The sequence below is a fragment of the Coregonus clupeaformis genome, chromosome 8 (assembly GCF_020615455.1).
Source record: "Coregonus clupeaformis isolate EN_2021a chromosome 8, ASM2061545v1, whole genome shotgun sequence".
Classification (NCBI taxonomy): domain Eukaryota; kingdom Metazoa; phylum Chordata; class Actinopteri; order Salmoniformes; family Salmonidae; genus Coregonus; species Coregonus clupeaformis.
This window is the reverse complement of record NC_059199.1, coordinates 55,480,988-55,502,547: the sequence shown is the minus strand read 5'-3', so window position 1 is coordinate 55,502,547 and position 21,560 is coordinate 55,480,988. Positions and strand designations below refer to the sequence as shown.

Below are 21,560 nucleotides of genomic sequence, written 5' to 3'. Positions count from 1 at the left end.
AGAGATGGCAAGAGGGAGAGAGAGAGAGATGGCAAGAGGGAGAGAGAGAGAGAGATGGCAAGAGGGAGAGAGAGAGTGAGAGATGGCAAGAGGGAGAGAGAGAGAGAGATGGCAAGAGGGAGAGAGAGAGAGAGAGATGGCAAGAGGGAGAGAGAGAGAGAGAGAGAGAGAGATGACAAGAGGGAGAGAGAGAGAGATGACAAGAGGGAGAGAGATGGCAAGAGAGAGAGAGAGAGATGGCGAGAGAGAGAGAGAGAGATGGCAAGAGGGAGAGAGATGGCAAGAGGGAGAGAGAGAGAGATGGCAAGAGGGAGAGAGAGAGAGAAGGGAGGAGTGGGGAGAGAAGGGAAGAGGGGGATAGAGAGAGATGGAGAGGAGGGGGATAGAGAGAGATGGAGAGGAGGGGGATAGAGAGCGAGAGAGAGAGAGATGGGTCGAGAGACAGAAAGAGAAAGAGGGAGGGAGAGAAGGGAGGAATAAGGAAATGGATAGAGTAGAGAGGCAGGGAAAGTGTCTCTGCTTGTCTGTTTTTTTTCTGTAGGTCTTGTCTGTCTGCGTTCTTGTGTGTGTGTGTGTGTGTGTGTGGTGTCTAGTATCACTAATATTTTCCTTTCCTCTGGGCCCAATGTGTATGTTTGTATATACTTGACTATATCAGCACTCTGATATGTGTGTATGTGTTTGTGCAAGCCCGTATGCGTGTCCCCGTGTGTGTATATGTTGACTTCATTAGCCAGTATGTGTCTGCGTGTGTGCGTTCATGTGTGTGTGTGTGTGTAGCGTGTATTTATATCAGTGCTATGTTTATAAAGGTCAGGCTCTGTTGGCAGATAAAGTCTAATGGATTTAAATAGAGAAACAGAAACATGAAGAATCTGACCTTCATGTTTCCTGCTTCTTATTCTCTGTTTTAAAACATAGCTTTTTTATTTGTAACATTATGAAATCCCATCTTATTCTTTATTCTTTGTTGTAGTTTATAATAGTATGACATCTCAGACAATCATAATAATATATAATAATATGCCATTTAGCAGACACTTTTATCCAAAGTGACTTACAGTCATGTATGCATAAATTTTTACGTATGGGTGGTCCTGGGGATCGAACCCACTACCCTGGCGTTACAAGCGCCATGCTCTACCAATTGAGCTACAGAGGACCAAACTAGCTTCAACCAAATACTGAGCTAAACAGTCCAGATGTCTTTGTAAATGTTTATGGCTGTTTTGGTCCAGTTCTTTCCTCAATCTCTCTCTATCTTGTTTGTGGGCCAGGGGCCTCTGTTGACCTCACTACAGGCATGGACTGGACTCTCTCTCAGCAATATGGACTGCCTGAACTACTGCCAGTACACTCTGTTCCATGTTAAAAGCTTCTGTGTGTGTGTGAGACAGACACACAGAGAGAGAGAGACAGACACAGAGAGAGAGAGAGACAGACACAGAGAGAGAGAGACAGACACAGAGAGAGAGAGACAGACACAGAGAGAGAGAGACAGACACAGAGAGAGAGAGAGACAGACACAGAGAGAGAGAGAGACAGACACAGAGAGAGAGAGAGACAGACACAGAGAGAGAGACGGACACAGAGGGAGAGAGACGGACACAGAGGGAGAGAGACGGACACGGAGGGAGAGAGACGGACACGGAGGGAGAGAGACGGACACGGAGGGAGAGAGACGGACACGGAGGGAGAGAGACGGACACGGAGGGAGAGAGACGGACACGGAGGGAGAGAGACGGACACGGAGGGAGAGAGACGGACACGGAGGGAGAGAGAGACGGACACGGAGGGAGAGAGACGGACACGGAGGGAGAGAGACGGACACGGAGGGAGAGAGACGGACACGGAGGGAGAGAGACGGACACGGAGGGAGAGAGACGGACACGGAGGGAGAGAGACGGACACGGAGGGAGAGAGACGGACACGGAGGGAGAGAGACGGACACGGAGGGAGAGAGACGGACACGGAGGGAGAGAGACGGACACGGAGGGAGAGAGACGGACACGGAGGGAGAGAGACGGACACGGAGGGAGAGAGACGGACACGGAGGGAGAGAGACGGACACGGAGGGAGAGAGACGGACACGGAGGGAGAGAGACGGACACGGAGGGAGAGAGACGGACACGGAGGGAGAGAGACGGACACGGAGCGAGAGAGACGGACACGGAGCGAGAGAGACGGACACGGAGCGAGAGAGACGGACACGGAGCGAGAGAGACGGACACGGAGCGAGAGAGACGGACACGGAGCGAGAGCGAGTGAGATGGAGAGAGACAGAGGGAGAGAGACAGAGGGAGAGAGACAGAGGGAGAGAGACAGAGGGAGAGAGACAGAGGGAGAGAGACAGAGAATGCATATGCCTGCGTGTGGTTTTGTCTGCTCTCTCCACTCATGGGGGAGACCCTTGTCATAGGCCTGTGTGTGTGTTGTGTGTTTTTTTAACGCTGGCATCTGTGTTTGTGTTTGCGTGTGTACGGATGCGCGCATGTGTGTGTCTGTTTCCTAAGGCGGTGTGTGTGAGTGAGTGAGCGGATGCGCGCGTGTGCCTCTTGGCTGCTTTCTCCTACTCTTTCTGGGATCGTGGTCCCAGTCAGGGCAGCTTTGTGATGGCTGTATTTATGTATTTAACCTTTATTTTTATCAGTGGTGTAAAGTACTTAAGTAAAAATACTTGAAAGTACTACTTAAGTCGTTTTTTTTTGTGTATCTGTACTTTACTATTTATATTTTTGACTACTTTTACTTTTACTTCACTACATTCCTAAAGCAAATTATGTTCTTTTTACTCCATACATTTTCCCTGACACCCAAAAGTACTCGTTACATTTTGAATGGTTAGCGGGACAGGAAAATGGTCTAATTCACACACATCCCTGGTCATCCCTACTGCCTCTGATCTGGCGACTCACTAAACACATGCTTCGTTCGTAAATGATGTCTGAGCGTTGGAGTGTGCCCCTAGCTATCAGTAAATGTAAAAAACAAGAAAATGGTGCTGTCTGGTTTGCTTTATATAAGGAATTTGAAAAGATTTATACTTTTACTTTTGATTCTTAAGTATATTTAAAACCAAATACTTTTAGACTTTTACTCAAGTAGTATTTTACTGGGTGACTTTCACTTTTACTTGAGTCATTTTCTATTAAGGTATCTTTACTTTTACTCAAGTATGACAATTGGGTACTTTTTCCACCACTGATTTTTATCAGGGAGTCATACTGAGACCAAGGTCTCTTTTACAGATGAGCCCTGAATTACAGAAATGACAGAAAATACACACATCAAAAATAAAGATACGGAAAGCAAGCAGAAAGAAAAACACGGTCATAAAAAACAAAGACATTCATCAGTAAAAAGGTCCTCAATCAGCGTTCTGAATTGGCCTAGAGGCACCAAAACATTTTGAAGCTTGTTCCACAAATAAGGTGCAAAAAAACTAAAAGCTGATTTACCTAACTCACTAGAGACCAAAGGAATATCCAGAGTTAGCCATCCTTGAGACCGGGTGTGGTAACTCGTATGTCTAAAGTTTAGTAATGATGTTAGGTAAGACTTTTTGTAAAAGAGCTTTATAAATGAAAACATATCAATCTACATGACATCAGAGGGCCAACCAACTTTCTGGTAGAGAATGCAGTGATGAGTATTAAAACTGTCGCCCGTAATAAAGCGCAGTTCGCTATGATAAACTACATCTAACGGCGCTAATGAAGTAGCAGCTGCATTCATATAGATGATGTCGCCATAGTCTAGGACTGATAGGAACGTCGACTGAATAATCTGCTTTCTACTACAGTGAGGGAAAAAAGTCTGATTTTGTACATTTGCCCACTGACAAAGACATGATCAGTCTATAATTTTAATGGTAGGTTTATTTGAACAGTGAGAGACAGAATAACAACAAAAAAATCCAGAAAAACGCATGTCAAAAATGTTATCAATTGATTGGCATTTTAATGAGGGAAATAAGTATTTGAACCCTCTGCAAAACATGACTTAGTACTTGGTGGCAAAACCCTTGTTGGCAATCACAGAGGTCAGACGTTTCTTGTAGTTGGCCACCAGGTTTGCACACATCTCAGGAGGGATTTTGTCCCACTCCTCTTTGCAGATCTTCTCCAAGTCATTAAGGTTTCGAGGCTGACGTTTGGCAACTCGAACCTTCAGCTCCCTCCACAGATTTTCTATTGTATTAAGGTCTGGAGACTGGCTAGGCCACTCCAGGACCTTAATGTGCTTCTTCTTGAGCCACTCCTTTGTTGCCTTGGCCGTGTGTTTTGGGTCATTGTAATGCTGGAATACCCATCCACGACCCATTTTCAATACCCTGGCTGAGGGAAGGAGGTTCTCACCCAAGATTTGACGGTACATGGCCCCGTCCATCGTCCCTTTGATGCGGTGAAGTTGTCCTGTCCCCTTAGCAGAAAAACACCCCCAAAGCATAATGTTTCCACCTCTGTTTGACAGTGGGGATGGTGTTCTTGGGGTCATAGGCAGCATTCCTCCTCCTCCAAACACGGCGAGTTGAGTTGATGCCAAAGAGCTCGATTTTGGTCTCATCTGACCACAACACTTTCACCCAGTTCTCCTCTGAATCATTCAGATGTTCATTGGCAAACTTCAGAAGGGCCTGTATATGTGCTTTCTTGAGCAGGGGGACCTTGCGGGCGCTGCAGGATTTCAGTCCTTCACGGCGTAGTGTGTTACCAATTGTTTTCTTGGTGACTATGGTCCCAGCTGCCTTGAGATCATTGACAAGATCCTCCCGTGTAATTCTGGGCTGATTCCGCACCGTTCTCATGATCATTGCAACTCCACGAGGTGAGATCTTGCATGGAGCCCCAGGCTGAGGGAGATTGACAGTTATTTTGTGTTTCTTCCATTTGCGAATAATCGCACCAACTGTTGTCATTTTCTCACCAAGCTGCTTGGCGATGGTCTTGTAGCCCATTCCAGCCTTGTGTAGGTCTACAATCTTGTCCCTGACATCCTTGGAGAGCTCTTTGGTCTTGGTCATGGTGGAGAGTTTGGAATCTGATTGATTGATTGCTTCTGTGGACAGGTGTCTTTTATACAGGTAACAAACTGAGATTAGGAGCACTCCCTTTAAGAGTGTGCTCCTAATCTCAGCCCGTTACCTGTATAAAAGACACCTGGGAGCCAGAAATCTTTCTGATTGAGAGGAGGTCAAATACTTGTTTCCCTCATTAAAATGCAAATCAATTTATAACATTTTTTACATGCGTTTTTCTGGATGTTTTTATTGTTATTCTGTCTCTCACTGGGACAACAAGATGTGGTTGTCCCACTGGCTATCCTAAGTTGAATGCACCAATTTGTAAGTCGCTCTGAATAAGAGCGTCTGCTAAATGACTTAAATGTAAATGTGCATATACATGTTGTATCATAACATTTTTGGGCCTTTTCCGTTCCCATGACAACAGGCGCAAGCCCCATCTGGCTGCCATGGCAACTAAATAGAACCCATTTGGGGCAGGGGGGTGCAAGTCTTGTAACACATGCATACAAGCGAGTACACACACACACACACACACAAACACACACAAAAGTGGATTAACAGCTAAATGAGAGTACAGGCAGTTCTGACTCGTCGTTGATCAGTAACCTTTCACTGTGTGTGTGTGTGTGCATGTGTTGGCCATGCATTGCCCTGGGCTGGTTAGATAAGATGAAGTATTAATAAGGTATGTTGATTAGACCAGGCTGGCTGAGACACTGTCTACATCCTAAAAAGCACCCTATTCCTTATATAGTGCACTACTTTTGATCAGGGCCAATAGTAGTGCACTATGAAGGGAATAGGGTGCCATTTGGGATGCAGGAGAGAGAGAGAGAGAGAGAGAGAGAGAGAGAGAGAGAGAGAGAGAGAGAGAGAGAGAGAGAGAGAGAGAGAGAGAGAGAGAGAGAGAGAGAGAGAGAGAGAGAGAGAGAGAGAGAGAGAGAGAGAGAGAGAGAGAGAGAGAGAGAGAGAGAGAGAGAGAGAGAGAGAGAGAGAGAGAGAGAGAGAGAGAGAGAGAGAGAGAGAGAGAGAGAGAGAGAGAGAGAGAGAGAGAGAGAGAGAGAGAGAGAGAGAGAGAGAGAGAGAGAGAGAGAGAGAGAGAGAGAGAGAGAGAGAGAGAGAGAGAGAGAGAGAGAGAGAGAGAGAGAGAGTGTGTGTGTCTCTCTGGCTCTCAATCACACTTCCTGTATTCCTCTCTTGTTGTTTTTCTCATTTCTCTCTCAGACAATCTTGCCCATGGCCTCTGAATGATCTCCCTCATCAATTGTTCATTTGTCTCTTTTCCTTATTTTTCTTCTTCCCTCCATTTCTCTTTTTATTCACTGGTTGAAAGTGTGAGCGGGTCTATTACCCCAATGTGTGTGTGCCTGTGTGTCTTCCTGAGATCTCACCTGTATTTCATAGAGGTGTTTTTCACTGAAGTGATGTTTTCCCTCCCTCCCTCTGTCCCACTTTCCTGTGATCCATCTCTTCTAGCTGCTGACTCAACCACATATTATGATGTATAGACAGACCTTCCAACACCTCTAGCTCATTCTCTCTCTATCCCTCCTTCCTTCTTGCTCTCTCTCGCGCTCTCTCTCTATGCCATTATCGCTCCCTCTATCTCTTTCTCTTCTCCAGCTCTCTCCCCCTCTCTCTCCAACTCTCTCTTCCCCTCTTCTCTCTCTGCATTTTTCTCTATCATTATGATCACTCATCTTTTCATATTATAATAAACCATTGTTCATCACTGTTGTCTGTTAATGTGACTCCCCAAGCTTCACAACACCACCACCACCACAGAAACATACCATTTATTTCTCTCACATTATCTTCCCTTACTCTTTCCCCTCCGTTTCTTTAGTAAATGTATTTCGTTCATTCATTGTCCCTCTGTCTGCCTCTCCCCCTCTTTTGCAGTCCCTGTTGTTGTTTTGTTGTGTCTCTCTCGCATTCTCTCTCTCTCTCTCTCTTTATCTCTCTGTTTTCTCATCTCTCCTGGTGCAGCCGAGATGATATAGAGCTTAACGGTTTATGATAGTCTGGGGCGCTCTCATTGTCACACCACCATCACCAGACACATGATGCTTTGGCTTATGGCCACTGAACAACAGTCTCTCTGACTTGGGGGAGCTAGGTCTCTCACAGTCAACGTAGTAGATGTACCAAAGACAGTACAGTATGAAAATGGGCAGAAACTGCTTCTCCAATAGAAATCCCCGATCGCGCTTGTAGGCGACGTCGTGGCGACGTAGGCTAGCTAAGCTCATGCACAGAAACACGTCATCGGGTCTAACGGTCGTCCCATGCCGAACTGCGCACGTGCAGGCCATCAAATCAAAGGCACTCCTTCGATATAAAGTTGTTTTTGATGAAAAGGAACACGTGTCAGTTTGTTACTTTCACAAGGTTGGAGTTCTAACATGTTCAGCTACCTAAGACATTGGCTCCAATCTAGGCTGTACCTTTAGATTTCCAGAAAATTAACAACTAAGGAAGTATTTTTTGCTTCTCTCACTGACTTCACAAAGCCCAAACCCCGGCTTGGTCTGTTTTGCAAGCGTTCCCATTAAGTCCTCTGTAGCTCAGCTGGTAGAGCACGGCGCTTGTAACGCCAAGGTAGTGGGTTCGATCCCCGGGACCACCCATACACAAAAATGTATGCACGCATGACTGTAAGTCGCTTTGGATAAAAGTGTCTGCTAAATGGCATATTATTATTATTATTATAAGTCTCGCAATGTTGAGGCTTTGGGTTTAGAAACTCTGTGGATGCACCTTACCTGTTCGTTGAAGCACTTACTGTATGTCATTGGAAAAGGTCTAAACCTGAGGTGTAACAATACAACACCACGATACAGTTAAACTTTATTATCCCCTGGGAATTTGCTTTGTCCACATAAATAACAGTAGGCCTATTCTACAATACCTACTCAGTGGCCTTGTGGTTAGAGTGTCCGCCTTGAGATTGGAAGGTTGGGAGTTCGATCCCCGGCTGAGTCATACCAAAGACTGTACAAATGGGACCCGATGCCTCTCTGCTTGACACTCAGCATTAAGGAGATAGATTTGGGGTAAGGCTAGTGTCCTGTCCAGGGGGTGTACTTGTACATTAAGCTACCTTACACTACAGAAACAAGAGAGAGGCTCCAGCTTGCACAAGCCATTCTGGTTGTGGTTCTGGTTCATACAACTGTAATTTGAAGTCTGTTCCGTGCCTGTATCTGTAATGAACACATGTCTACTTTGAGCAGGAATATCGCTATATTGTTATAGAAATCAGAGTCTTTGGGGACTAATTCTGTTTCTTTCTCTCTCTCTCTTTTCAGAGTCTTCAAGAAGTCCAGTCCCAACTGCAAGGTAGGTCACAACTCCCCCTTGTGTGCCTGCTTGCTAGTGCATGTGCATACTTGTGAGTGTGTGTGTGCATGTGTGCGTTTGTCTTTGCTTTTGTGAGTGTGTTTGTGTGCGTCAGACAGAAGGTAAGGTGGGTTCCTCCTCTTTCCCTGTAGAGTATATTTCTCCCTGTAGACCTTCTCTCGATTCCTCTCTTCTTTTCTCTTCCCTCATTCTCAGCTCATCCCTTCTCCTGGATTAAGCTCGTCTCATTCTCTCTTTACAACAATAGATTATCTATCTGTTTTATGTCTATAGATTTAGATGATCTTTCCTCTCTGCTGTAACTATAGATCTTTCCTATAGGCCTATACTTTTACCTCTCTATAGATTTTTCCTACATACAGTACCTTTATTGATCCCCCCCCCCTCTAATCTCTTCACTTCCTTTGAGCATTTATTTCATTCTCTCTATCATCTTGTTCCCTTTCCCCTCTCTGTTGTTATCTGTCTTTCTTTCTCTCCCTCTCTCTTTCTCTCTCTCTCTCTCCCTCTCTCTCTCTCTTTCTCTCCCTCTCTCTTTCTCTCCCTCTCTCTTTCTATCTCTCTCTCCCCCCCCCTCTCTCTCTCTCTCTTTCTCTCTCTCCCTCCCTCTCTCTATTTCCTTCTCTCCCTTTCTCTCTCTCTTTCTCTCCCTCTATTTCCCTCTCGCTCTCTCTCTCTTTCTCTCTGTGTCTCCATGATGGAGAGATCAGTGTGTGTAGATGACGTGTTTTGTGATCTGACCCCACAAGGGAAGATAGTATACAGGAAGGGAGTCGAGAGACTAGGGGTTAGTGTGTGTCTGTGTGTGTGTGTTTCACCCGTATGGTCTAATTTAAAGAGTAATGTTGATGTACGTCATGTTTTTCTTTCCATTTCCACATACTGTCCCTGTTTTTAACCACCCTCCTCTGTTTCCATCCTTCTCTCTCGCATTCTTTCTCTCATTTAATCTGTTTTGTTATCTCCCCCCTTCTGTCCCTTTCTCTCTCTCTCATTCTCTCTCTCCCTTTCTCTCTTTTCTTTCTTTCTCTCTCTTTCTGTGCCTCTCTCTCTGTAACTATATCACTCTCTCTCCTTCTCTCTCTCTCTATAGCTCACTGTATACCTGGGAAAGAGAGACTTTGTGGATCACCTAGACCATGTAGATCCAGTGGGTAGGTACTAACACACACACAGTAATGTTGGATCGCCTACAGCAGGGCTTTCCACTCTGGGGTGCAGGGGCCATAGGAGTTATTAGTGATGCAACATCTAATAGACACACACACACACACACACTGTTTTTGATGTAATGTTGTCGGAAAATCACATCACCCCCCTGGTTGCTATGACGACAGCACCTCGCATAGGGGAACACCCTCACCTCAGGTGTGTGTGTGTGACGATGGGAGTAACCCTAGTGAGGTAGTTTTGATTATTTCACACTGACTGATACACACTGGACTACGATATCAGAACAACCAAACAACCAGCATCATCTTTTTTCTATGACACACACACATCTGGACTACTTATGGAACTATACATCAACTGAATCTCCGATACATCAGAGAAGAATCAGGTCATTCTCGCTTGTTTTGAAATCCATACGTTGCTTTCTATAAGACATTATAAATGCTCATACATGCTCATGACAAGTCTAATAATATGCAGTATAACTGTAGGCTTTAAATAAAGGGTTGCCATAACTATTCATGTATAAATATTTTGGTGCTTTATAACTTGTTATAAGCATGCATGAGCCTTTATAATGTCTTATAACAAGGCTTATAATATGTTATGTCTCTATATGCATAACCGTAGCTTTCATCAGCTTTCACTTACCTGTCAAATCTGGAATAGCACTTTAACCGTTACTTTTATGTCCGATATTTTTGGATACTCTGTATTTTTGTTTACAATGCAGGTTCAGTAGTGTGTGCGTGTGTGTGTGAGCGTGGGTATCTATCTATTACTCTCATTAACTCAGTCACCAAATACTGTGTGGCTTAGGTGACACACACACCCATACATAATATGATCACTGTATGTGTGTGTTGTTTTTCACAGTGTGTGTGTTCTGTCTCTCTTTCTACAGATGGAGTGCTACTGATAGACCCAGAGTACCTAAAAGACCGAAAAGGTAAGGTGTGCGTGCGAGCGTGTGCGATTCACAATTTTCACATCCCTTTATTTCTCTTCTCACGTTCCCTTCCTCTCTCCTTCTTCTTAATTTTTCTTAACTCTTCCCTCTCCCCCTCCAACTCCCCCTCCCCTCCTCCAGTCTTTGTGACTCTGACCTGTGCGTTCCGGTACGGTCGGGAGGACCTAGACGTTCTAGGGTTGTCCTTTAGGAAGGACCTCTACATCTCCACCTTCCAGGCCTTCCCTGCCGTCACCACAGAGGAACGTAAACCACTCAGCCGCCTGCAGGAGAGACTGCTGAAGAAGCTGGGCCAGCACGTATACCCATTCAACTTCACTGTGAGTTCTATAGACTGGCACACTGTTCAGCAAACACACCAGTTGAAATCAACTGTGTGTGAGCATGTTTAGCATGTCTTCCCTTGTGTTTGTGTACCGTTCTGTGGTTGTGTATTTCTGTCTCCAATGTCTGTGTGCCTTTTTGTTGGTGAGCAGTTGTGTATCATTCTGTGGCGTGACTGCTAAATATCTCTCTTTCAGATCCCTCAGAACCTGCCCTGCTCAGTCACTCTACAGCCAGGACCAGAGGACACAGGGAAGGTACAGAGACCACACACACACACACACACACACACATAATGTATACACTCACAGCACTTTTTATCCAATGTCTGTCTCTCTCTCTGTCTCTCTCTCTCTCTCTCTGTCTCTCCCTCTGTCTCTCCCTCTGTCTCTCCGTCTGTCTCTCCCTCTGTCTCTCTCCCTCTGTCTCTCTCCCTCTGTCTCTCTCCCTCTGTCTCTCTCCCTCTGTCTCTCCCTCTGTCTCTCTCCCTCTGTCTCTCCCTCGGTCTCCCTCTGTCTCTCTCCCTCTGTCTCTCTCCCTCTGTCTCTCCCTCTGTCTCTCCCCCTCTGTCTCTCTCCCTCTGTCTCTCTCCGTCTGTCTCTCCGTCTGTCTCTCCGTCTGTCTCTCCGTCTGTCTCTCCGTCTGTCTCTCCGTCTGTCTCTCCGTCTGTCTCTCCCTCTGTCTCTCCCTCTGTCTCTCCCTCTGTCTCTCTCCCTCTGTCTCTCTCCCTCTGTCTCTCTCCCTCTGTCTCTCTCCCTCTGTCTCTCTCCCTCTGTCTCTCTCCCTCTGTCTCTCTCCCTCTGTCTCTCTCCCTCTCTCTCTCCGTCTGTCTCTCCCTCGGTCTCTCCCTCTGTCTCTCCCTCTGTCTCTCCCTCGGTCTCTCTCCCTCGGTCTCTCTCCCTCGGTCTCTCTCCCTCTGTCTCTCTCCGTCTGTCTCTCCCTCTGTCTCTCTCCCTCTGTCTCTCCCTCTGTCTCTCTCCCTCTGTCTCTCTCCCTCTGTCTCTCTCCCTCTGTCTCTCTCCCTCTGTCTCTCTCCCTCTGTCTCTCTCCCTCTGTCTCTCTCCCTCTGTCTCTCTCCCTCTGTCTCTCTCCCTCTGTCTCTCTCCCTCTGTCTCTCCCTCGGTCTCTCTCTCTCCCTCGGTCTCTCCCTCTCCCTCTGTCTCTCCCTCTGTCTCTCCCTCTGTCTCTCCCTCTGTCTCTCCCTCTGTCTCTCCCTCGGTCTCTCTCTCTCCCTCGGTCTCTCCCTCTCCCTCGGTCTCTCCCTCTGTCTCTCCCTCTGTCTCTCCCTCTGTCTCTCCCTCTGTCTCTCCCTCTGTCTCTCCCTCGGTCTCTCTCGCTCTCTGTCTCGCTCTCTGTCTCTCTCTCTCTCTGTCTCTCGCTGTCTCTCCCTCTGTCTCTCGTCTCTCCCTCTGTCTTCGTCTCTACTCAGGCCTGTGGAGTGGACTTTGAGGTCAGAGCCTTCTGCGCCAGGACTGTAGAGGAGAAGATACACAAAAGGTACAATGTAGTCGAAGCTATGTGTTTTGGTTCAGGGATTCAGTGCAGAGGGTTTAAGTGATCGTGGATGTGATGTATAGGAAATCTGTGCTGTTGATAATCCTAGTCTGTGTGTGTGTTTGTTATATGATTGGGTGCATATAGCGTTTTCATATGATATTATATATGTTATTATAGGAACTCAGTGCGTCTGGTGATCCGTAAGGTGCAGTATGCCCCAGAGAAGCCTGGTCCTCAGCCCATGGTGGAGACAACGCGATCCTTCCTAATGTCAGATAGATCCCTACATCTAGAGGCCTCACTGGATAAAGAGGTAGGACAGGACAAACCGAGACAGACAGAGACCGACACGCATAGGCAGACGGACAGACGCACGGCTGCACGATGGACACACACACACACACACACACATTCATTAGTTAAAAGCGTTATGCAAACATTTGGTTGATTGGTTACAGCCTGAGATTATCCCCCAACCAACCGAATTCACTCCTCCCCATGTTCTCTCTCTCTGTCTTCCTCTCCCCCCCTCTCAGCTCTACTACCATGGAGAGCCTATCAGTGTGAATGTACATGTCACCAACAACTCCACCAAAACAGTTAAGAGGATGAAAATCTCAGGTAAGACACTCCCTACCCCTCCCCCTTGCCCCAACCCTTCTTTTCTGCAGAAGCTCCACCACTGCACTGCTGATACCTACCCAGACCCTACAGATCTGCAAACATCGAGGGGTTAGGCCCAAGGGGGAGGGTTACGGAGCGATTTGGGAAAGACTGTAACAGAGGAGAGGCGCAGCCTTCCCATGTCCCCTTCTGCCACTCCTCTGCTCTCTCCATCTTTGTTGCTGTGTGTCTGTCAGTATTTTGCCTCTCCTGGTGTTATTAACCCTTTCTCTCCCCTGCTGCAGTGCGTCAGTACGCTGATATCTGTCTGTTCAGTACGGCTCAGTACAAGTGTCCTGTTGCACAGGAGGAGGCAGAGTGAGTACCCCTTCTCTCCGAAACCTCTCTCTCCATCCCTGTATCCTTCTCTTCATCACGTTCTCTCTCCTTTGGCCCTCGGGACCACACTCTCCTTTTTTCTCCTCTGTGAGAGAATGTTGGGTGAATGCAGACAGGTTGTGTGGCCAAACGGATACTCACTTTTAGTACTCTTGTTTTGTTTGACTATTTCTGTATAACTTCTACCCTCATTTTGTATGACCCTCTATGCTCACTAAAAATGTACAATGCTTCGACATCACTCCTGCCCCTCTCCCAATATACAACACCCTCCAAACCCCCCTTTCTACTGGCACTACCATTCCTGACTACCCCTCTCCTCCTCTCAGCTCAACACCTCTCCTGCCCTGTTACCTCCCACCCAACCCACTCTGAGACCCAAGGCAACCTCATCTCCTCCCCGTCTAGTAACATCACAGCCCCTCGTCCCCTTGTTATGACATCATGGAGTTGGTGTTCTCTCCCGCTGTACTGTAGTTTTACAGGTGACTGATGTAGTGCTGCACAGATGTGACACCTACAATAAGTCTGTGGGCCACGCCTCCGACAGGTGAGTAGAGGAGCAACACTGGGATTGGCTTAAAGTAACTGTCCAGTGTTTCCAGATTTCTATAAAATATGACCTATAATTCGTTAATTAAGTATGTTAAAAAGCTGCTTTACTCTGTTGGAAGGGTGTGGGTGTACCCCAACAACAGAATGGTGTGGGTATAAACCGGTTATAAAAAATATTAATCTGAGTAGACCGATGATGACATCATCCTTCATGAGGAAATAGCAAGCATTTCTGAAACGGTCTGTTTGAGATACAAGTTTGAGATGGGGTTTTTAAGTGTTTTTATGCTTTGGCCACACATACGAGTATAGGATGAGTCAAAAACATTATTTGGTTATGAGTTAACAGAATATTAACTTTTAAAAGTGAGATTTTCACTGGACAGTTACTTTAACCCCCAGAGCTCCCAGACCCAGACCTCCCCACAACCCCAGTACCTGGCTTGATTTAGGCCCACCAAAACTTCCCCTCATAGTCTAAATCTTGATCCCAAACCTCCCACCCTGATAATTATCCTTCTGGACCCCCCTTATCCCCAAAACCCAATTGCCTTCCTCTCAAATTGCGGGAAATCTCTGACTGGTACCCAGTCCAGTCCCCTTCAATTCTCCTCTCCCTCTCTGTTCTAATGGCAGCATCTTTAATCCTTTCGTTCCTCTCAACTTTCCTTACTGCTTCCCAAGCGTTGTGGATGTGTGTACAAGAGTGAGTGAGTAGGAACCAACCACATATGATGAAACAGAGAGAAATTCTAAATCCTTTCTCTCTCTTCCACAGTGACCAGGTGTCCCCCAGCAGTACGTTCTGTAAGGTGTACACCCTGACTCCCATGCTCACCAATAACAGAGAGAAGAGAGGCCTGGCTCTGGATGGGAAGCTGAAGCACGAAGATACCAACCTGGCCTCCAGCACCATGTAAGAGACTAGAGAGACACCCACATAAAAACACATATATATTTACAGTGCATTCAGAAAGTATTCCGACCCCTTGACTTTTTCCACATTTTGTTACGTTACAGCCTTATTCTAAAACAGATTCAATTATTTTTTTCCCTCATCAATCTACACACAATACCCCATAATGACAAAGCACAAACAGGTTTTTAGACATTTTTGCACATTTATTAAAAATAAAAAACAGATATAGTAGTATTTAGACCCTTTGCTATGAGACTCGAAATTGAGCTCAGGAGCATCCTGTTTCCATTGATCATCATTGAGATGTGTCTGCAAGTTGATTGGAGTCCACCTGTGGTAAATTCAATTGATTGGACATGATTTGGAAATGCACACACCTGGGACAGTGCATGTCAGAGCAAAACCAAGCCATGAGGTCGAAGGAATTGTCCGTAGAGCTCCGAGACAGGATTGTGTCGAGGCACAGATCTGGGGAAGGGTACCAAAACATTTCTACAGCATTGAAGATTCACAAGAACACAGTGGCCTCCATCATTCTTAAATGGAAGAAGTTTGGAACAACCAAGATTCTTCCTAGAGCTGGCCACCCGGCCAAACTGAGCAATCGGGGGAGAAGGGCCTTGGTCAGGGAGGTGACCAAGAACCCGATGGTCACTCTGACAGATCTCCAGAGTTCTTCTGTGGAGATCGGAGAACCCAGAAGGACATCCATCTCTGCAGCACTCCACCAATCAGGCCTTTATGGTAGAGTTGCTAGACGGAAGCCACTCCTCAGTAAAAGGCACATGACAGCCCGCTTGGAGTTTGCCAAAAGGCACCTAAAGGACTCTTGGTCTGATGAAACCAAGATCGAACTCTTTGGCCTGAATGCGAAGCGTCACGTCTGGAGGAAACCTGGCACCATCCCTAGGGTGAAGCATGGTGGTGGCAGCATTATGCTGTGGGGATGTTTTTCAGCGGCGGGGACTGGGAGACTAGTCAGGTTTGAGGGAAAGATGAACGGAGCAAAGTACCAAGAGATCCTTGATGAAAACCTGCTCTAGAGCACTCAGGATGTCAGACTGGGGCGAAGGTTCACTCAAGGACAACGACCCTAGGCACACAGCCAAGACAACGCAGGAGTGGCTTCGGGACAAGTCTCTGAATGTCCTTGAGTGGCCCAGCCAGAGCCCGGACTTGAACCCGATCGAACATCTCTGGAGGGACCTGAAAGTAGCTGTGCAGTGATGCTCCCCATCCAACCTGACAGAGCTTGAGAGGATCTGCAAAGAAGAATGGGAGAAACCTCCCAAATAAAGCTGTGCCAAGCTTGTAGCGTCATACCCAAGAAGACTCGAGGCTGTAATCGCTGCCAAAGGTGCTTCAACAAAGAACTGAGTAAAGGGTCTGAATGTGATATTTCCATTTTTAATACATTTGCAAAAATTTCTAAAAACCTGTTTTTGCTTTGTCATTATGTGGTATTGTGTGTAGATTGATGAAGGGAAAAAAACACTTAATCCATTTTAGAAAAAGTCTAAAACGTAACAAAATGTGGAAAAAGTCAAGGGGTCTGAATACTTTCCGAATGCACTGTATGTATACACACACACACACACAGTACCAGTCAAAAGTTTGGACACACCTACTCATTCAAGGGTTTTTCTTTATTTTTACTATTTTCTACATTGTAGAATAATAGTGAAGACATCAAAACTATGAAATAACACATATGGAATCATGTAGTAACTAAAAAAGTGTTCAACAAATCAAAATATATTTTATATTTGAGATTCTTCAAATAGCCACCCTTTGCCTTGATGACAGCTTTGCACACTCTTGGCATTCTCTCAACCAGCTTCACCTGGAATGCTTTTCCAACAGTCTTGAAGGACTTCCCGCATATGCTTATCTCTTGTTGGCTGCTTTTCCTTCACTCTGCCGTCCGAATCATCCCAAACCATCTCAATTGGGTTGAGGTCGGGGGATTGTGGAGGCCAGGTCATCTGATGCAGCACTCCATCACTCTCCTTCTTGGTAAAATAGCCCTTACACAACTTGGAGGTGTGTTGGGTCATTGTCCTGTTGAAAAACAAATGATAGTCCCACTAAGCCAAACCAGATGGGATGGCATATCGCTGCAGAATGCTGTGGTAGCCATGCTGGTTCAGTTTGCCTTGAATTCTAAATAAATCACAGACAGTGTCACCAGCAAAGCACCCCCACACCATAACACCTCCTCCTCTGTGCTTTACAGTGGGAACTACACTTGCGGAGATCATCCGTTCACCCACACCGCGTCTCACAAAGACACAGCGGTTGGAACCAAAAATCTCACATTTGGACTCCAGACAAATTTCCACCGGTCTAATGTCCATTGCTCGTGTTTCTTGGCCCAAGCAGGTCTCTTCTGATTATTGATGTCCTTTAGTAGTGGTTTCGTTGCAGCAATTCGACCATGAAGGCCTGATTCACACAGTCCCCTCTGAACAGTTGATATTGGGATGTGTCGGTGACTTGAACTCTGTGAAGCATTTATTTGGGCTGCAATTTCTGAGGCTGGTAACTCTTATGAACTTATCCTCTGCAGCAGAGATAACTCTGGGTCTTCCATTCCTGTGGTGGTCCTCATGAGAGCCAGTTTCATCATAGCGCTTGATGGTTTTGCGACTGCACTTGAAGAAACTTTCAAAGTTCTTGAAATGTTCCGTATTGACTGACCTTCATGTCTTAAAGTAATGATGGACTGTTGTTTCTCTTTGCTTATTTGATCTGTTCTTGCCATAATATGGACTTGGTCTTTTACCAAATAGGGCTATCTTCTGTATACCCCCCTACCTTTTCACAACACAACTGATTGGCTCAAACACATTAAGAAGTGAAGAAATTCCACAAATTAACTTTTAAGAAGGCACACCTGTTAATTGAAATGCATTCCAGGTGACTACCTCATGAAGCTGGTTGAGAGAATGCCAAGAGTGTGCAAAGTTGTCATCAAGGCAAAGGGTGGCTATTTGAAGAATCAATAAATATAAAACATATTTTGATTTGTTTAACACTTTTTTGGTTACTACATGATTCCATATGTGTTAGTTCATAGTTCTGATGTCTTCACTATTATTCTACAGCAGGGGTGTCAAACGTACGGCCCGCGGGCCGGATCAGGCCCGCAAACGGGTTTAATCCGGCCCGCGAGATGATTTAGAAAAAAAAAAAAAAAGTATAAAAATGCGCTGCAATTTTTCAATAAAATAAACTGCTGTTCCAATTGCGTCCACTGGATGGCGCAATAGCAATTGTGTTAAGCAAGCAAACTGTTTATACCGGGGCAGAGCAAGTAGGTCAAGCACGTGCAGCCAATGAGCTACTTTGTTTTGCCCGCGATATTTATTACGGCTTCTACTTTTAACATTATGTGCTTTGGCACCCTCATTGCCCCAATATGTCTCTGTCAAAAAGAGAAAAGTGGACGCAGAGTGCAGAGTGTTCCAAGAAAAATGGTCATCCTATTTAATCACGGAATTGAATGGGAAAGCTGTATGTTTGGTGTGTTCAGAGCATGTTGCAGTGCTGAAAGAATATAACCTTCGTCGCCACTATGTGAGTCTTCATGCCGACAAATATGACAACTTTCAAGGACAGCGGAGATGAGAGAAGGTGAATGAACTGTTGGCGGGTCTGAAGAAACAGCAGTCTGTGTTTACTCACAGCCGAGACATCAGTGACGCTGCAGTGAAAGCTAGCTACCTCATTGCTAATGAAATCGCAGTGGCTTCAAAACCATTTAGTGAGGGTGAATTTGTAAAAACATGCATGATGAAGGCAGCGGAGATTGTGTGCCCTGAAAAGCGGCAGGCTTTTGCAAATATCAGCCTGACAAGAAACACAGTTGCAGACAGGATTTCCGATCTTTCAGTGGATTTGGACAGCCAGTTGAAGCAAAAAGTAAAGTCATTTATTGCGTTTTCGGTTGCAATTGATGAAAGCACGGACATTACAGATGTTGCACAACTGGCCATTTTTTCATCCGCGGAGTTGATGACACATTGACCGTCACCGAGGAGTTCGTGGAGTTGGTGCCGATGACAGATACAACGACAGCAGCTGATATTTTTACCGCACTGGTCTGCGCGCTGGACAGGGTCGGAGTGGACTGGTCCCGCGCTGTCAGCCTGGCTACAGATGGTGCGCCCTCAATGATCGGGAAAAAAGCAGGCGTTGTGACAAAGTTCAGAGAGAAAGTGCAATCTGCAAATGGAGGACGTGATTTTTTGACTTTTCACTGTATTTTGCACCAGGAGGCTTTGTGTTGCAAGTCATTAAAGATGGATAACGTCATGTTGATGTGCTATTGTTTTTAATTGATTTTATTTTATTTGTATATTTAACCTATTCTTGACTCTGTGGTTCTTGCACTTGTTTGGGGAACAGAATTTCATTATTTTTATCTACATTTCTGCCTGAGAAATCACACCCTGATATAGTTCTGTGATCTGTGATATACTTCTGTGAATCACTGAGGCATTGTGTGTTTGTGTGTTCTTTGTCCTCAGAACTTTCAAATAACTTGAGGTGTTTTATGATTAATAGTGATGTTGTGCTTTTGGACACTGTCCTCAGGCTCCAGCTTTATGTTTATATGTTTTTATGTTGATGTGCTATTGTTTTTAATTGATTTTATTTTATTTGTATATTTAACCTATTCTTGACTCTGTGGTTCTTGCACTTGTTTGGGGAACAGGATTTCATTATTTTTATCTACATTTCTGCCTGAGAAATGACACCCTGATATAGTTCTGTGATCTGTGAAACAGTTCTGTTAATCACTGAGGCATTGTGTGTTTGTGTGTTCTTTTTCTTTAGAATTTTCAAATAAACTTGACGTGTTTTATGATTAATAGTGATGTTGTGCTTGTACTATTTTGGACACACTGTCCTCAGGCTCCAGCTTTATGTTGTATGTTGATCGTATTAAAACAAAGAAAACAATCTGAAGTTGTTGTTTTTAAGTTATATATACCATGATTTTTCCGGTCCGGCCCACTTGGGAATAGATTTTCCTCCATGTGGCCCCTGAGCTAAAATGAGTTTGACACCCCTGTTCTACAGTGTAAAAAATAGTTTAAAAAAAGAAAAACCCTGGAATGAGTAGGTGTGTCCAAACTTTTGACTGGTACTGTATATACACACACACTGAATAAAAATATAAACGTAACATGTAAAGTGTTGGTCCCATGTTTCATGAGCTGAAATAAAAGGTCCCCGAAATGTTCCATACGCACAAAAAGCATATTTTGTCTCAAATTTGGTGCACACATTTTTTTACATCCCTGTTGGTGAGCATTTTTCCTTTGCCAAGATAATATATCCACCTGACAGGTGTGGCATATCAAGAAGCTGATTAAACAACATAATCATTACACAGGTGCACCTTGTGCTGGGGACAATAAAAGGCCACTCTAAAATGTGCAGTTTTACATTTTACATTACATTTTAGTCATTTAGCAGACGCTCTTATCCAGAGCAACTTACTTGAGCAATTAGGGTTAAGTGCCTTGCTTAAGGGCACATCGACAGATTTTTCACCTAGTCGGCTCGGGGATTAGAACCAGCGACCTTTCGGTTACTGGCACAACGCTCTTACCCACTAAGCTACCTGCCGCCCCTCACACAACACAATGCCACAGATGTCTCAAGATTTGAGGGAGCGTGCAATTGGCATGCTGACTGCAGGAATGTCCACCAGAGCTGTTGCCAGATAATTGAATGTTAATTTCTCTACCGTAAGCCACCTCCAACGTCGTTTTAGTGAATTTGGCAGTATGTCCAACCAGCCTCGCAACCGCAGACCACGTGTATGGCGTCAAGTGGGCGAGCGGTTTGCTGATGTCAATGTTGTGAACAGAGTACCCCATGGTTTGGTTATAGTGTGGGCAGGCATAAGCTACAGACAACGAACACAATGATCCTGAGGCCCATTGTCGTGCCATTCATCCGCCGACATCACCTCATGTTTCAGCATTATAATGCACTGCCCCATGTCGCAAGGATCTGTACACAATTTCTGGAAGCTGAAAATGTCCCAGTTCTTCCATGGCCTGCATACTTACCAGACACCATTTGAGCATGTCACCCGTCAATATCCAGCAACTTCGCACAGCCATTGAAGAGGAGTAGGACAACATTCCACAGGCCACAATCAACAGCCTGATCAACTCTATGCGAAGGAGATGTGTTGCGCTGCACAAGATACCAACTGGTTTTCTGATCCACGCCCCAGCCTTTTTTTCCAGCTGCATATCTGTCTTCCCAGTCATGTGAAATCCATAGATTAGGGCCTAATGCGTTTATTTCAATTGGCTGATTTCCTTATATGAACTGTAACTCAGTAAAATCTTTGAAATTGTTGCGTTTATATTTTTGATCAGGATAGAAACACACACACCTAGACACACACCAACCTGGACTCGAGACTAGAGCGAGAAAGCAAGAGACAGACACAGACAGACAGACACACAGACTCATGCACGCCCGCCCGCACACATAGGAGTTGCGACATACCTTGCAGTTGGCACTAGACTTCTTGAAGACTCTGGGGGGGGGGGGAAGAAATGAGAGATGCACATAATTACTCACCAAGATAAACAAACAAACAAACAAACACTGCCTCTTATATACACTCACTGGACAGTTTATTAGGTACACCCATCTAGTACTGGGTCGGACCCCCCTTTGCGTCCAGAACAACCTGA

General features: G+C 45.4%; 1 protein-coding gene across 1 annotated transcript in view; it reads left to right on the top strand.

The window, feature by feature from the left end:
* arrb2b (arrestin, beta 2b) overlaps nt 1-21,560 on the top strand; it is a 57,794-nt gene that overhangs the window by 29,740 nt on the left and 6,494 nt on the right. The window contains exons 2-11 of the mRNA XM_041882669.1: nt 8,338-8,368; nt 9,483-9,543; nt 10,467-10,511; nt 10,653-10,852; nt 11,054-11,113; nt 12,286-12,353; nt 12,531-12,666; nt 12,890-12,974; nt 13,262-13,334; nt 14,689-14,826. Coding sequence (XP_041738603.1) covers nt 8,338-8,368; nt 9,483-9,543; nt 10,467-10,511; nt 10,653-10,852; nt 11,054-11,113; nt 12,286-12,353; nt 12,531-12,666; nt 12,890-12,974; nt 13,262-13,334; nt 14,689-14,826 — 897 coding nt within the window. The remainder of the gene's footprint in view (nt 1-8,337; nt 8,369-9,482; nt 9,544-10,466; nt 10,512-10,652; nt 10,853-11,053; nt 11,114-12,285; nt 12,354-12,530; nt 12,667-12,889; nt 12,975-13,261; nt 13,335-14,688; nt 14,827-21,560) is intronic.